The sequence below is a fragment of the Diadema setosum genome, chromosome 1 (assembly GCF_964275005.1).
Source record: "Diadema setosum chromosome 1, eeDiaSeto1, whole genome shotgun sequence".
NCBI classification, from domain to species: Eukaryota; Metazoa; Echinodermata; class Echinoidea; order Diadematoida; family Diadematidae; genus Diadema; species Diadema setosum.
In genome coordinates this window covers 14,951,007-14,966,247 of record NC_092685.1, presented here as the reverse complement: position 1 = coordinate 14,966,247, position 15,241 = coordinate 14,951,007, and the positions used below count along the sequence as shown (strand labels likewise).

General features: G+C 38.5%; 1 protein-coding gene across 1 annotated transcript in view; it reads left to right on the top strand.

Annotated features, from left to right (window-relative positions):
* LOC140237181 (uncharacterized) overlaps positions 1 to 15,241 on the top strand; it is a 52,325-nt gene that overhangs the window by 20,180 nt on the left and 16,904 nt on the right. Inside the window, exons 3-7 of the mRNA XM_072317126.1 lie at positions 854 to 3,046; positions 4,128 to 4,512; positions 6,625 to 6,787; positions 11,687 to 11,840; positions 14,381 to 14,595. Coding sequence (XP_072173227.1) covers positions 854 to 3,046; positions 4,128 to 4,512; positions 6,625 to 6,787; positions 11,687 to 11,840; positions 14,381 to 14,595 — 3,110 coding nt within the window. The remainder of the gene's footprint in view (positions 1 to 853; positions 3,047 to 4,127; positions 4,513 to 6,624; positions 6,788 to 11,686; positions 11,841 to 14,380; positions 14,596 to 15,241) is intronic.

Genomic DNA, 15,241 nt, shown 5'->3' with positions numbered 1-15,241 from the left:
AAAATGAGTTGACAGGTAGGATAATGTAAAACGAGGAATGTTCGCGTGCATTTTAGTTTTGTGAATTTCGCGAGCTCCAAGATTCGCGAAATTATAATGCCCACAAAAGTTCTTGTCTACACTATATGCATTGAAGGGCAGTAGCAATTCACGAAAATTTCATGCCATGCAAAAGGCCGTCAGCTCCAATTCGCAAAATTTCATGCCACGAATATATCATGTATTACAGAAGTCTTCATGGAGAGGTCATGGTCTCTGTCTGTTCAATCAATGCATTTAATTCACTGAAGATGAGTCTTGAGAATACTCGGGCAGGTGTCTATGGGAAATGTGTGTTATAGCAAAATCATTCCATCCTCAGTGGGTTAAAAGTAGACCGGACTAACACTGGGAAAATGGTAGCATTTGAGTTTGAGTAATCTTGTGTGTGTTAATGGAAGCCCTGCCACATCCTCTACCCTCCCCACCTTGTACATGTATGATTTCAAATACATCTATTGCTTGAAGGAGATTTAAGCACTAGAGCTTCACCTGTGGATGAATATGAATAGGCTCAGATCTGATCACGTTGTCAGAGTAAAAGTAAGTAGTAAAGTATTAGTATTTGCTTCCTTCACAAAAGAGATTTGTAATGTAATTGGATTAGATTTAGCTTGATTCAATTTGATAAAAATTTGCAATGTTTATTTTGTCCTTTGTGTTAGTGTGTTCGTGTGTTTCCAGAAGTTTGTGGAAAGTTTGTCAGTTGCATCCAATAGTACAGCAATATTCCTGCATATTGTATCTCCCACAGGAGCCATTAGAGTTCCAATGTATGAGAGTAATAATTGTTTTATTTGTTCATTGTATGCAGGAATCCATGTCTATGTCAGTTCTATTGAGCTGCCTGTCACCATGTTGCACCCAGCAATCTCAGGAATATGCAAGACCTGCACCTGGCGTCAACTGGTACTGTTCCTCTTGGCACTGTCCATACCTGCAGCATCCCTCGGCAGCAATGTAGTCATCAATGAGATCAGGTTGAACACTGGAGACAACAGTCTGTCATTTGTTGAACTGCACAACGTAGGCACCGAGAGTTTCTCCATTACAAACTTTGCACTCGCTCTCTACAACTCGTCGCTGGTGTGTGCAGTGATCACAATTCCTGCGGTGTCACTGCTGGGACAAGCTTACTACGTGATTGGCTCAAGTGAACTTGCAGTAGACTTGGAATGGGCAGAAAGTTGGGGGGAGGATGAGGATTCCGGTGCCATTGCACTGTATGATGGGGAGGGTGGAGGAATAGATATTGGAGCGTCTCCTACGACGGACTTCTTGCAAGATGCTGTAGTGTTTGCAATACATGTCTCCACAAATGCATCAGTACTCCAGCAAAATCTAGCTGCAGAGACAGTGTTCGCCCAAGATGATTTATACTTTCCCAAGCAAAATCTGTCAATCAACAGATGTGAGGAAGAAAGTGAGGTCGCATATGAAATGGGGATACCAAGTCCAAATGCGACAAATGACTGTGCCCACTCTATCGTCTCCTCACCATTGGTGATAAGTGAGGTGAATGCAAATAATCCAGGAGAGGATGACAGGGAGTACATTGAACTGTACAACAAAGCAAATGTGACGGTGTCCCTCAGTGACTATGCTGTTGTGATGTACAAAGGATCAACAGACAGATCATATAGAATAGTGTATCTCACTAATAAAACAATAGAACCATTGGGATACTATTTGATAGGCTCGCAGGGGGTGCAGCCAGCCCCACAAACTATACTTGGACCAGACAGAGTCATAAACATCCTTCAGAACAAAGTGTCAGCTGTAGCGCTGTACCGAGGGAACACAAGTCAGCTTGTACCCGGTAGTAATGTGACTAATTCATCCCTGGTGGATGCAGTCGTCTATGATAAGCACGGCTCGCACGACCAGCACTTGGTAGACACTCTCACTCCTGGACAGACGACAGTGCATGAAGATTCCTCAGTCCTGCTGGAGACAGATGAATCCATAAGTCGCTGTGGGGGCAATGACCGCCTTGCATCATCGCAGTTTCACGTGACAAGCCTCACTCCAGGAGAAGAGAATGACTGCACGTCCATCACAGTCCTTCCGTCGTCTCTGCTCCCTCACTTCCCTCCAATCAACCCCGATTTTCTCCCACGATTCATCATTAATGAATTCAGAGTCCAGGCATCAGCCCCCTTCATCGAACTATATGATGGTGGCTTTGGGGATGTTTCCTTGAGTGATGTCGTTCTTGTGTTCTACAATGGAGCCACTTTGTCTGTCTATGCTGATCCTTTGCCTTTGAGTGGTTACTCCACAGATGAGAATGGCTGGTTTGTCATTGGAGGTGAAGAACTTGAACCTTCTCCAGACTTGGTGTTTCCCTCTCTTCCAGCTGTGGAAGGATGCAATGCCATTGCCCTTCATCTAATAGAACTGAATAGACAGATAGAGATGGGCAACCGTGCTTCCAGGGAGGGTCTCCTTGATGTGATCCTGTACGGAGAGCCAAGGTTGCCCGCTGAGCAAGAACTGTTGAGGATTTTAATGCCTGGGCAAAAGTGGTTAAACCCAAGCAATGACAGCCTCTCCAGGAGTCGATGCAGAGGATGGGACCACTTCATGCAAAATGCATTCACGTTGGCCGACCCATCGCCAGGCTCACTGAACACCTGTCCCCTGCCCAATGTTGTGATCAACGAGATCAATGTTGTTGCAGAGAGTTTTGAGAGTCAATACATCGAGCTATTTGATGGGGGTGTGGGCTCCCAGTCTCTGAATGGCCTGGTCCTTGTTCTGTATGATGGTGAAGATGACTATGCATACCAAGCCATTGACCTGACAGGATACTCTACAAATGAGGCTGGATTTTTTGTGGTTGGGTCGCCTAATGGCACAAACGTAGACTACATCATGGCCAATGAAGAAGGCTTCCTGCACACTGGACCTGATGCCGTTGCCCTTCACGTAGGACCTTTAAAGTATTTTCGGGCGAGACTAGCATCTAGCATTAACTTGGTTGATGCTGTTGTTTATGGCACAGGTGAGCAATTTCCTTTAATCCATGACAAGTAGATGTGCAATTGTAAGTTGAAATTCAGGTTCAAACTTGAAGTCATTCAATAATTTTGAAGTAGACCCAATGCCACTGTAAGAACATAGACTATCTTAAGGCAGTGATATACTTTCCTCTTTCTACAAAGGTTTACTATACACATTTGCAAAATATGCATTAGTTAACAGGGAAAGGGGGTATTTTGCAACCCAAGTGACAAAAATATGATGGTGTCAATATCTGATGATTTACAATGACATGATGTTATCAAATAAGATCAAATATCAATAAGGATTTTTATGTCAACACAAATCTGCAAAGAAGATGTCAACCTTTTTCAGTTCTCATCTCTCTATCCAGGTGAAGGGTTAAATTGTTTTTTGGGGTTTTTTTAATGTAGATCCCTTGTAGGTGCAGAATTTTGGTTTGGTTGCTTTATTTGTGTGTGTGTGTGTGTGTGTGTGTGTGTGTGTGTGTGTGTGTGTGTGTGTGTATGTGTGTGTAGTCCAGTTAAATACACACCCTTGAGGGGCACCACTGAGGAGTTGCATTAAGGTTAAATTTTTGTCCTGAAGTTCCGGTGCACACCAAGGCTTCTTGGGCTCATGTTAGATGTATCCCTTTAAGGAATTAATCTCAAAAGGTGTAAGCTTAATGAGCAAGACATAGTTCAGGATTTGGGTTTGTTCATATCATATTCATATCATATGAAAATATGCAAAGTACATTTTTTTTTTACAAGTGGACACAGTAAATTTAATAATGGTGTATATACGATATATATATGATAATATATAATATATATACATTGTATATATATTATATGTCAGAATAATATTTTTAATATACTTAAACATGATGGGATATGTGGTCTGAATGCTACCCATGAAAAGTATCATCACTCTCTACCTCAACCCTTTGTGTGATTTGAATGCCAATTGGCACAGCAGGTCCCATAGCATTGTACACACTGTCCAAAGTCCCTGGTACAGAAAGGGTTAAAGGACTGGGACACCATCCATAACTGGAAAGAGTGTAATGTTAGATTTTTGTCTTTCTTCATGATTAGATGATGATACGCCTGATCTCACATTACTGCACCGACTCATGCCTAACCAGCATCACCTCAACGAGGTGCCTTCCTCCATGTTGTCTGTTGACCCATCCATCAGCCGCTGCACCTGTTGCCAGCGGCTGAACCACACCACCTTCGGCACGGCCCCGTCTAGCCCCGGCGCCCTCAATGTCAACTGCAGTCAGGGCAGTGAGACATTCACAGAGACCATCCCACTCTACCATCAACGGATACGCATCAACGAGGTCAAATTTGATGACGGGGATGCGGCAACAGGAGGAGGTGGTGGATTCATTGAAATCTACGATGGTGGATTTGGGGGTGTGGACCTTCACAACATTCATGTAGATCTAGTAACAATGAATGTCAATGGAGATAGGTGAGCAGTTTGCCTGTAGTAATCATTGTCTGTGAAGAGACATGTGATATGTATGTCTGTTTTTTGAGCATAAGTGTGTTGGTTAAGGGGTAGGCTAGCAAAGTTTTATCTATCATAAGGAGATTAATTTTCAATTGGGCACAAGAAAGCTGTGAGGCTTCTTAATTTTTCACAGGTCTACTCAAAGTTGCTATTTTCCATTGTTTGCATTATTCTGAGTTTAGCTCCATTCTCTAAAAGAACACAAAATACAATTGACACAAAGTTCAAGCATCACTGCTTATTTTTTGTTTTGATTTGCTGTTGATTTATTATCATGAAGCCAAATTTCAGAAGGGGGAAGATGCATATTATATCTTTATTATTAAATTAAATACACCGTGCGTGAGCAGAAGAAATTCAAAGTAAAGAGGGAGGGCAAGAGACATTTGAAAACTTGCCATTTGATGTGAGATCTTCTCCTGAGAAATAAGTTGGAGTCTCTGATTAACAAAGTATTGCAGGGTCTGGGAGAGATATGTGTCATATATCTAGGGTCTGTTAGGGAAATGGTATTTTGCTGTGAATGAAAATAACTCATACTGGGGGGAAAAACATATTTGGTCAAACGTAAGGAAAACTTCCATTGAAATTACATGACCACATGAGTTCTCTGCTTCTTTTTTGATTTCATGAAGACTGTGCTGCATTAATGACCAGATAGGCATAATTTTACTGAATACAGTAGGAACAGTATGAATGCAGTATTTGAATGAAGTGATAGGATATCAATTTGTGATTTCAGTAATGTTTTATAGCACCTCTGTCATGATGTATTGCACTTTTGATACCCTGAAGGTTAAATGGACTGTACAGTACTGGTTGAGGGGGGATTCATGTTTTGAACATTCATAAGGGAGATAATGAGAAACCTCTTATGAAATATGAAAGAGCATGTAATTTTAAGAAGGATTCAATGTTTATTTGATGAAAATTGGTTTTCAAATGGCTGAGATATCCAAAAAAAGTGATAATAATAAAAGGCGACAGGCCACGCCTTTTATTAGGATCTCTTTGTTTCACCTTGTTTTTGGATATCTCAGCCATTTCAAAACCGATTTTCATTGGATAAACTTTTGATACCCCTTAGAATTGCATGCTCTTTGACATCTCATGGAGTGGTTTCTGAATATCTATCAAAACATTAAAAGCTAAATCCTCACCTCAACCAGAACTGTACACACCCTTTAAGACATAAAGTTATGGGTTGTATCATCTGTAGGAATGACCATAAAATTTAGTACGTTTTTATTGCCGGTTGCATGTATTCCATGAAATTACAATCATTAGTTGTTTTTGCAAGATGAATTGCATGAATGTTCTCCCTACTCATGCCAGCATATTTTTCTTCTTTTCTTTTCTTTCTTTTTTTCTAGCTGTTCAATGATACTTTGAATATGCTTTTAGGTTGTTTTGCTACATTTTGCTTTAGTAACATTTGACAACTTAGTGCGCGTATGTTACTGACTTCTTTCATTCATTGAAACCAGGTGCTGGTATGCAGTTTGCAAATATTTCCAAGTTTCAATTAAAAATATGATGGGTATTCCCATGTTAACAATGTTTTATTTATCACTGGTGTATTCAAAGAGTTTGATGGCAAAGTCATTTAACTTTATTCTTGTTAATTTGAGATATTTGCAATTAATGCTGCTAAATAGCAAAGAAAATAGAACATATTAGATATTAATCGTTAAATCTAGATTGTTTCTTGTTATTTAACAAGTGCAGGTATCATTGGAAAGGTTTTATTCCATTCTCACTGATGATGGACTTATTGAAGAATGTTGAAAAATATCACTTACTGTAAAAGTGGGTGTTTTCATGTGAATAATTTTTTGCTCTCTGCTTTGTAAGATGAGATTGTGTGTTTTCTAATTCTGCAGAATTTAAACATAACTACAAATATATATGACATGCAAAAATGTTCGCATGTTTTTATTTTCACGCTAGTTTCTGGTCACGCAAAATGCACGAAAATTTCAACACCAAGAAAATTTCCATTTTTTATTCCAGTAATTCATTTCAGGAATAAACTTGTCTTTTATTGTTAAACACGATGTTATTATGCAGTCGCTTCCTGCGCTTCAATTTGAGTGGATACCAGACTAATCACAAGGGATACTTTGTCGTGCTTTCGCCCTCACCTGACCTCATCCCAGTGGTCATGACCAATCAGACAGGTGCCTCTGCTGTGGAGCAAGTGTTTGACCATCAAATGCCACTCATGCTGCAAGTGAGTTAACATTGCTTTTACTTTATTATGCCTCCGCCACGAAGTGGTGCCGGAGGCATTATGTTTTCGGGTTGTCCGTCCGTCCGTCCGTCCGTCCTTCCGTCCGTCCTTCCGTCCGTCCGTCCGTAATGAATTTTGTGGACAAGGTAACTATCGAAACCTGTTGAGGTATCCTAATTAAACTTGGCATGTATGTGTATTAGGGGGTGAAGTTGTGCCTATCAACTTTTGGGTGCACATGCTCAAGGTCAAAGGTCAAAAGGTCAAGGTCAAATACATAAAATTGTACTATTTCCACCATATCTATTGAATGCCTGAAGATATTTTCTTGAAACTTAGTGTATACATGTTTTACCCAATTAAGATTCTCTGGTGAAAGTTTGGGTCATGAGGTCAAAGGTCAAAGGTCAAAAGATCAGGGTCAAATACATAAAATTTCACTATTTCCACCATATCTATTGAATGCCTGAAGAGATTTTCTTGAAACTTAGTGTATACATATATTACCCAATTAAGATTCTCTGGTGAAAGTTTGGGTCATGAGGTCAAAGGTCAAAGGTCAAAAGGTCAAGTAAAAATATTAAAACTTCTTTTTTTTCTCTGTACCTTGGAAAATTGTTCAAGGTATCTTCATGGAACATAGTATATACATGTACTGACTGGAAGTTATTATCTAGAGAATGTAGGGTTCATGGGGTCAAAGGTCAGGGGTCAAAGGTCAAGTGCAAGACTTCAACATTTTACTATTACCCTCATATTTATGCAATGCCAGCAGGGTTATTTTTTTACACTTGGTGTATGCATGTGTAACCTAATAGAAATTTTCTGGAAAGTTTTTTTTTTCTCTTTTGCCTCAAAGGTCAAAAGGTCAAAGATCAAGTGAAAGTGCTGAACTAACTTTTTCCTCCATATCTCGGAAGTGGCTCAAGTTACCTTGAAACTTAGTACATATTATGCATGTTCTACCTGAAAGTAATTATCTTATGAATTTTAGGGTCAAGGGCCAGATGAAAATGGTAACAATTTACTATTCCATTCAGAAATTGCACTTTTTCTCCACACCTGTACCTTGAAAATTACTCAATGCCTAAATGTATGAATGGGTCAAAGTCAAGTTAAAGTCCTTAAATCCCTAGATACATGCTCTCCTATTCATCTAATTGTCCCCGCCGAACGAGTTCGAGCAGGGGACTATGAAACGGGCTCCGTACGTGTGTGTGTCCGTCTGTCCGTCCGTCCGTCCGTCTGTCTGTCTGTGCGTCCGTGTGTGATCAAAATGTTCAATTTGCTACTTCTCTGTCATTTATGAGCCAATTTTGATTCTGTTTGCTTTATATGATAGCACTACATGGGAGCTTTGAAACTTCTACACAGAATTTCAGTTGTGACCTTTGACCTTGACCTTTGACCTATATTGTACATTTTGCTTCAAAATGCTACTCCTTTGCCATTTCTAACCCGATTTCGATTCCGTTTGCTTTATGTGATGGCACTAGGTGAGGGCTTCAAAACTTCTACACAGAATTTTGACCTTTGACTTCTTTGACCTTTGACCTTGATTTTTGACCTATATTGTACATTGGCTACAAAATGCTACTCCTTCGCCATTTCTAACCTGATTTCGATTCCGTTTGCTTTATGTGATGGCACTAGGTGAGGGCTTCAAAATTTCTACACAGAATTTTGACCTTTGACTTCTTTGACCTTTGACCTTGATTTTTGACCTATATTGTACATTTTGCTACAAAATGCTACTCCTTCGCCATTTCTAACCCGATTTCGATTCCGTGTGCTTTATGTGATGTTACTAGGTGAGGGCTTCAAAACTTCTTCACAGAATTTTGACCTTTGACTTCTTTGACCTTTGACCTTGATTTTTGACCTGCCTTGTACATTTTGCTACAAAATGCTACTCCTTTGCCATTTCTAACCCAATTTCATTTCCGTTTGCTTTATGTGATGGCACTACAGTCTGTAGGTGAGGGCTTCAAAACTTCTACACAGTATTTTGACCCTGGACTTCTTTGACCTTTGACCTCGATTTTTGACCTATATTGTACATTGGCTACAAAATGCTCCTCCTTTGCCATTTCTAACCCGATTTCGATTCCGTTTTCTTTATGTGATGGCACTAGGTGAGGGCTTCAAAACTTCTACACAGAATTTTGGCCTTTGACTTCTTTGACCTTTGACCTTGATTTTTGACCTATATTATAAATTGGCTACAAAATGCTACTCCTTCGCCATTTCTATCAAAACCTGATTTCGATTCCGTTTGCTTTTTGTGATGGCACTAGGTGAGGGCTTCAAAACTTCTACACAGAATTTTGACCTTTGACTTCTTTGACCTTTGACCTTGATTTTTGACCGATATTGTACATTTTGCTACTTCCGGCGGGGACATATTTTACGCACCGCGTAATTTCTACTTTTCCTTGTTAAACCTACGTCAAGGAAGGTGAACATTCAACACATTTGTGACAAACTTGTCATTCCAATATTTTGCCAATTTTGTGAAAATGTAATCACACAGTGTCCACATGTACTATCTAGACCTATTGGGAAAATCATGCATTATGGCGGAGGCATACCAGTCGCCAAAGCGACATTTCTAGTTAGGAAATATTTTGTGGCGTGTGAAAAGCGTTAATCTATATTTGTAAGGATGGCGTGAAACATAATTACTAATTGACTTAAACAGGCTGTGGATATACTTTTGATTTAAACCCATTTGTAGTCACTACTTTGTTAAGACTGATGATGTACTAGAGATATTATGTTTCATATGGTAATTTGGCTTACTATATTCATCCATCTACTATATTAATTTTAGCAGTACTTGTTCTGTCTTTCTGTCTTATCTTTCCATCTGTATGAATACAAGTTATGTAGTCAGTCATTTTTCTTTGTATATTTATTTCGTGGCATTTGCTCCTGTGACAATTGCTCCCATGAAATATCTGCACGCTATGCCAAACGTAAATTCTACTCACAAACATAACCACAACCAGAATTTTAATCCTCGTGTCAAACTAAACCTAAACACCATATCACAACCCTAACCCCAAATTTTTGGAGAAAATGAAACTGGAGCAATTGTCACAGGAGCAAATGTCATGTCACCAGATGGGACTGGATCGGGAAGGTTTAGGCAGTAGTTGTACAGGATTATGTTGCAGAAGAGACAAAAGCTGAAAAGCCTCTAAAAAGCAATATATATATACACGGCTCGACACTAACGGTAGCCCGGTGGCCCGAGGCCACCAAAAATGAAAGTCGGGCCACCAAATTTTTAAAAAGGGCAAATTTGGTGGCCCGCCTCGGGCCACCAAAATTTCTTGAAAAGTATGTCAATAAATTCATAACTTTTTGCACCAGAAATGTTGAGGTTTATTTATGAGTAGATATGTCCAGCTTCCAATTCGTACTATGATAAAACTTGAATATTTGACTCATTAAACAAAAAAAGGACTTTTAATGTTTTTTATTGTTTTTCTTTTTTCGGCCCACCAAAAATTTGAAATTGATGATTTTGGTGGCACCATCAGGCCACAAAAAAAAATAAGTTAGTGTGGAGCCCTGATATACAGTATATGTATATTTGTTGATGCATTTATGTCTTCTCTCAATGTGTGAATCTGGAAGAGAATTTTGTATAGCAAAATACTTCAGAAAGCTGTCCTTCTACAGCCATATTTTACTGGTAGTGCACACACTATTTCATGGTTTCATGCACGCAGCACACCTTTCATTGCCAGGGTTGCATGGAGCATTGAGATTACTGGGTAGCATGGGGCCAATGGAGTAAATGTGTGATGTATGCATATATGTGGGTACACAGGTGGCTATTAAAAGGCTTAATTCTTTACCCTCTTTCATGTGCTGTTGAAATCAAAATAGCTATACCAGTAAGACGTGTTTGCATGCAGTGCAGCATGCTTTTTGCAATCAAACTGATGATAGCAGGTGAAAATGAAATGTTCCAAACATGATATAGGGACAAATATTACATGCTCAACAAAGCAAGCTAACTTTTTAAACCCCTAAATGCCCAACCTGGGCAAGGAAAAAAATGTCTTAATATTTGACATATTTGTCTTCTTAACCTGTTGAGGACGGACTGATTTTCTTACAACATGCATTTCCCATAGACACCTGCCCGAGTATACTAAAGACTCGGCCGCAACGGGTTAAAAAGAGGTGAATAGATTTTGACTTAACCTGGCAGAAATGATTAAAGGAGGGATGAAATCCTATAAACAAAATGGTTGTGGTTCCCCATGGGGGCCCTCAGGGTAGGACCCAAATACCCCTGAATGAGCTAATTTCTTACTTTTGATGTTTTATCTCCTTTAAGACTGGTGCACAGAAACATCAGTAAAGGGAGGGAATCATAATATTTCATAGTCAGAATTATGGGGTAAGAAAAATTACCACCCAGTTCTCATACAGAACTTAACTGTTGATGGCTGTTTTTTCTGCTTTCTGTTGGGATGCATTGTTTTGAATTGGCGGTTGCATGAGGTGAACCTCTAATGAAAGAAATATATTTTTTTTAGAGCTTAAAATGTGGATAACTAATTTCATACAAAACCCTAAATCTCAAAAAGTCTGATTTCCACCTGACCATGTCAGACCTGTCACACACACACACACACACACACACATACACACACACACTTGCGCTCACACATATATTTTACTTTAATGTAGAGTCAGGAGAAGTGATATGTAGGTTGATATACAGAAAAGCTCAGCAGCCCTAGAAGTCAGTGTTTCATGTTGTATAATAATAATTAACAAAATATATGTGTGGATGAGAAAGAGCCCTCGTTGGCCAGTCTCCAAACTGTGTTGTCTGACCAGGATTGAAAACTGCCTACCATCCCTAACCTGCAGAGTGATGCAGCAAGCGTCCAACTGGTGTCACTCGCTACTGATACTGTCATCGATGTCATGACCTTTGGTACTAACAGCACAAATGACTGGTTGTTCCTGAGTTCCTTGGATGATGACCAAACAGTCATCAACATGGATGAAAGCGTGTTCACTGGTGCGTGCTGAAGACTTTTTGTATTTATATTAAAGAGATTGTATAGTTTTGGTTGAGACCTATTTTCAGGTTTCTAACATTTTTTGGTGAGATAATGAGAAACCTCTCACAAAATATGAAAGAACATGTAATTCCATGAGGAATTCAACGTTTATTTGATGAAAATTGGTTTTGAAATGGCTGAGATATCCAAAACAGAGCGATTCTAATAAGTGTGGGAACCACACTTTTTATGATCACTTTGTTTTACCTTGTTTTTGGATGTTTCAGTCATGCCAAACCCGACTTTCATCAAATAATCTTTGAATTCCTCTTAAAATGGTATGCTCTGTACTATGTCATAAGTGTTTTCTTGGTATCTCGCGTAAAGTTAAAAGCCCAATTCTCATCTCCACCAATACTGTACCATCCCGTAATCACAGCAGATCAAAAAATCCATTAATTCTGACTGGTCGCCAACAAGACAACTAGTTCCCACAAACTCTTCTCGCAATACCATTAAATTGAAACTTAGATTCAAATGATAGATATGAATTGCTTTTACTGTAAAAGAAGTTTTGACATATTTCTAGCACTTGATATACCCCCTCAAAAAGTAGGGGCAGTACAATCACCATAAATGTACTGTGATATGTCAGCAGTGAGTCCAGGAAATGTGTACTTTCATGAAATGTGACATATCTTGTGGAATTCTCTCAGTATCTGCTTTAGATCGTTTTACTACTGTAGGTTTACAAATTGTTGAAGTCTTCTTATTTAGTAGTTACTGTGCATGAAATCAAGCAAAACTGTAGAAATTCAAAACTCATTAACCAATTATTTTTTTGGTTTTCCTTGAACTTATTGATGTGACCTGATGATATTTCTGCATTCACAGAATTCATATTCTTCTTGTGGGCAAATTGCCCTTTAATAAGAAATGCCTTTCATAAAATGAAATGATATATTAGCAAAGCAAAGGATATCCATCCTTGGTACAATCCTTGGTGTAAAAAAAAAATGATTTCATATTATGAGTTTGAAAATGACTTCCATGATCAAATTCTGCAGGGTAGGTGGAGGGGAAACCTTATGAAATGGCAGTGAATTAATTGTTTCAGTCAAAGCTTTTCATGCAGGCAAAATTCCATAACCATGTGATTAAAACGACTATATACCATCATTGTTGCAACAGTTCTCAGAAATTGTGCTAACCCTGACACAAAGTTATGTGACTACATCCCATACTTGGCATTTGATCAAGACTGATCCCATATTTTCTGGCTTGTGTATGTCAGTTGTGTTCTCTCCCTCTCTTAGTCTTTTATCTTTCTCACCATCTCTCCTTCTTTCTCCTATTTCACTATCCATGAGCATGCTTGGTATATATATATATATATATATATATATATATATATATTTTTTTTTTTTTTTTTTTTTTTTTTTTTTGGCTGCTGCTTTGTCACGTATGCACATTATTTTATAGTCGCATTGTATTACACTGTTTTGTGCTGTGTGTATATTGTGCAATGTCATAAAGAACCTTTCATAAAATTAATGGTGACAATGAGTATGAATTTTTGGATTTTTGGATGACTGATGCTGATCTCCAGACAAAGTGACTTTCAGCATTATGGAAATTTGATATTTTAATGGGTGATATCACATTTTCTCATGCAACAATTGCTCCTGTCTTATTTTCTGCAGAGACTTGGGGTTAGAGTACAGGTCGCGATAGGGTTTTAGGTTTAGTTTGATGTTGGGATTAGGATTAGAGTTAGGGTTATTATATGTTTGTGAGTATGATTTATGTTTGGCTTAGCATACAGATATTTCATGGGAGCAGTAATTTACAGTCATGGAAGCATTTCAATAATAATTTGCTGAAAATGTCCATGCTTGCTTTGTTTGTGTTTCTTTTTGTGTTCATTAAAGTATGTGCATGACATGTACTTTGTTTGTTTGTTTTTGTTTGTTCATTGTAAATGCAGCAGGGGCAATAATGATTTCCTGCTAGCTCTGTGCTTGGTCTCCATCTGTCTGTCTGTCTGTCTGTCTGTCTCATTATATATCGTCGCTGGGGTGACAAGACCTCGTATCTCAAAAATGTCAAAAAATTTTTTTTTAGCTTAATGGTCAAATAATGGGTCAAGTGATGTCTTGGCCAAATCCTAACTGTCTTACTCCAAAAATGAAGCCACCATGACATGTCAAAGAGAAGGCTTTCCCATTCACTGTAGTGCTTTGGCCGCCATGTTTTTTCACTCTCCTGAACATTTGACAATTTTGAGATACGAGGTTTTGTCACCCCAGCGACGATATATATATATATATATATATGTATATATATATAAATATATATATATATATATATATATATATATATATATATATATAAAATGTATATGTATATATATATATATATATATATATATATATTTCTCCATTACTTTATGTACACTTATTCCTTACTCAGATTATCAGCATGTTCACTTATTCCTTACTCAGATTATCAGCATGTTCACTGAGGTGTTATCACTCCCACTTGATTTCTGTGGCAGGGCAAAATTCCTTACAGCGCTGCTATTCTCCTGAGGCCAAACTGCAGCTGGCCTTTGCCGTTTCTGCCCCCACCAAGGGGGTGGTCAATTCTTGCCCCCTGCCCCCCATCGTCATCAATGAGATCCACCTGAACAACCCCATTATTGAACTTGGGGAGTTTATCGAACTATCCAGCCTTGGCACCCCATATTTTCCAATCAACAACATAACGTTGGTAAGTACCATCTCGAAGTGTCAGTTATTACCTTCCCATTATGTATCTGCCTCTTCTCTCCCTCCCTTCTTAAATGGCAAGTCCACCTTCATATACATGTGATTGAGTAAGTGCAGCAATATTAGTAGAACACATCAGTGAAAGTTTCAGGAAGATCGGACGATCTGTTCAAAAGTAATGATTTTTTTAAGTATCTACACAGTCACTGCTGGATGAGAAGACTACTACAGTGTATGATGTCACATGCGTACAACGACATAAGGAAAATACAAAGAGAATTTCACAGATTTTACTTTTTGAAAAAAGTACACATTTCCTCTACTCGACCTGTTAAGGGTAATATTGTTCCCCCTTGCCTTCTGAAAGAGGGAAGTGATCAAATGTTCTTTTATTATGCAAGAAAAGTAAAAATATCTTGAATTGTCTTCATATTTTCTTTATATCGTTTTACACATATGACATCACAAGCTGTAGTAGTCTTCTCATCCAGCAGTGATTAAGCAGAAACTTCAAAAATTTGTTACTTTAAACAGATTGTCCTATTTTCCTCAAACTCTTGCTGATGTGTTCTATTGATATTGCTGCATTCACTCAATCCACATGTCTATGAAGGTGAACTTGTCCTTTAACTGCGCAGAGAATAATT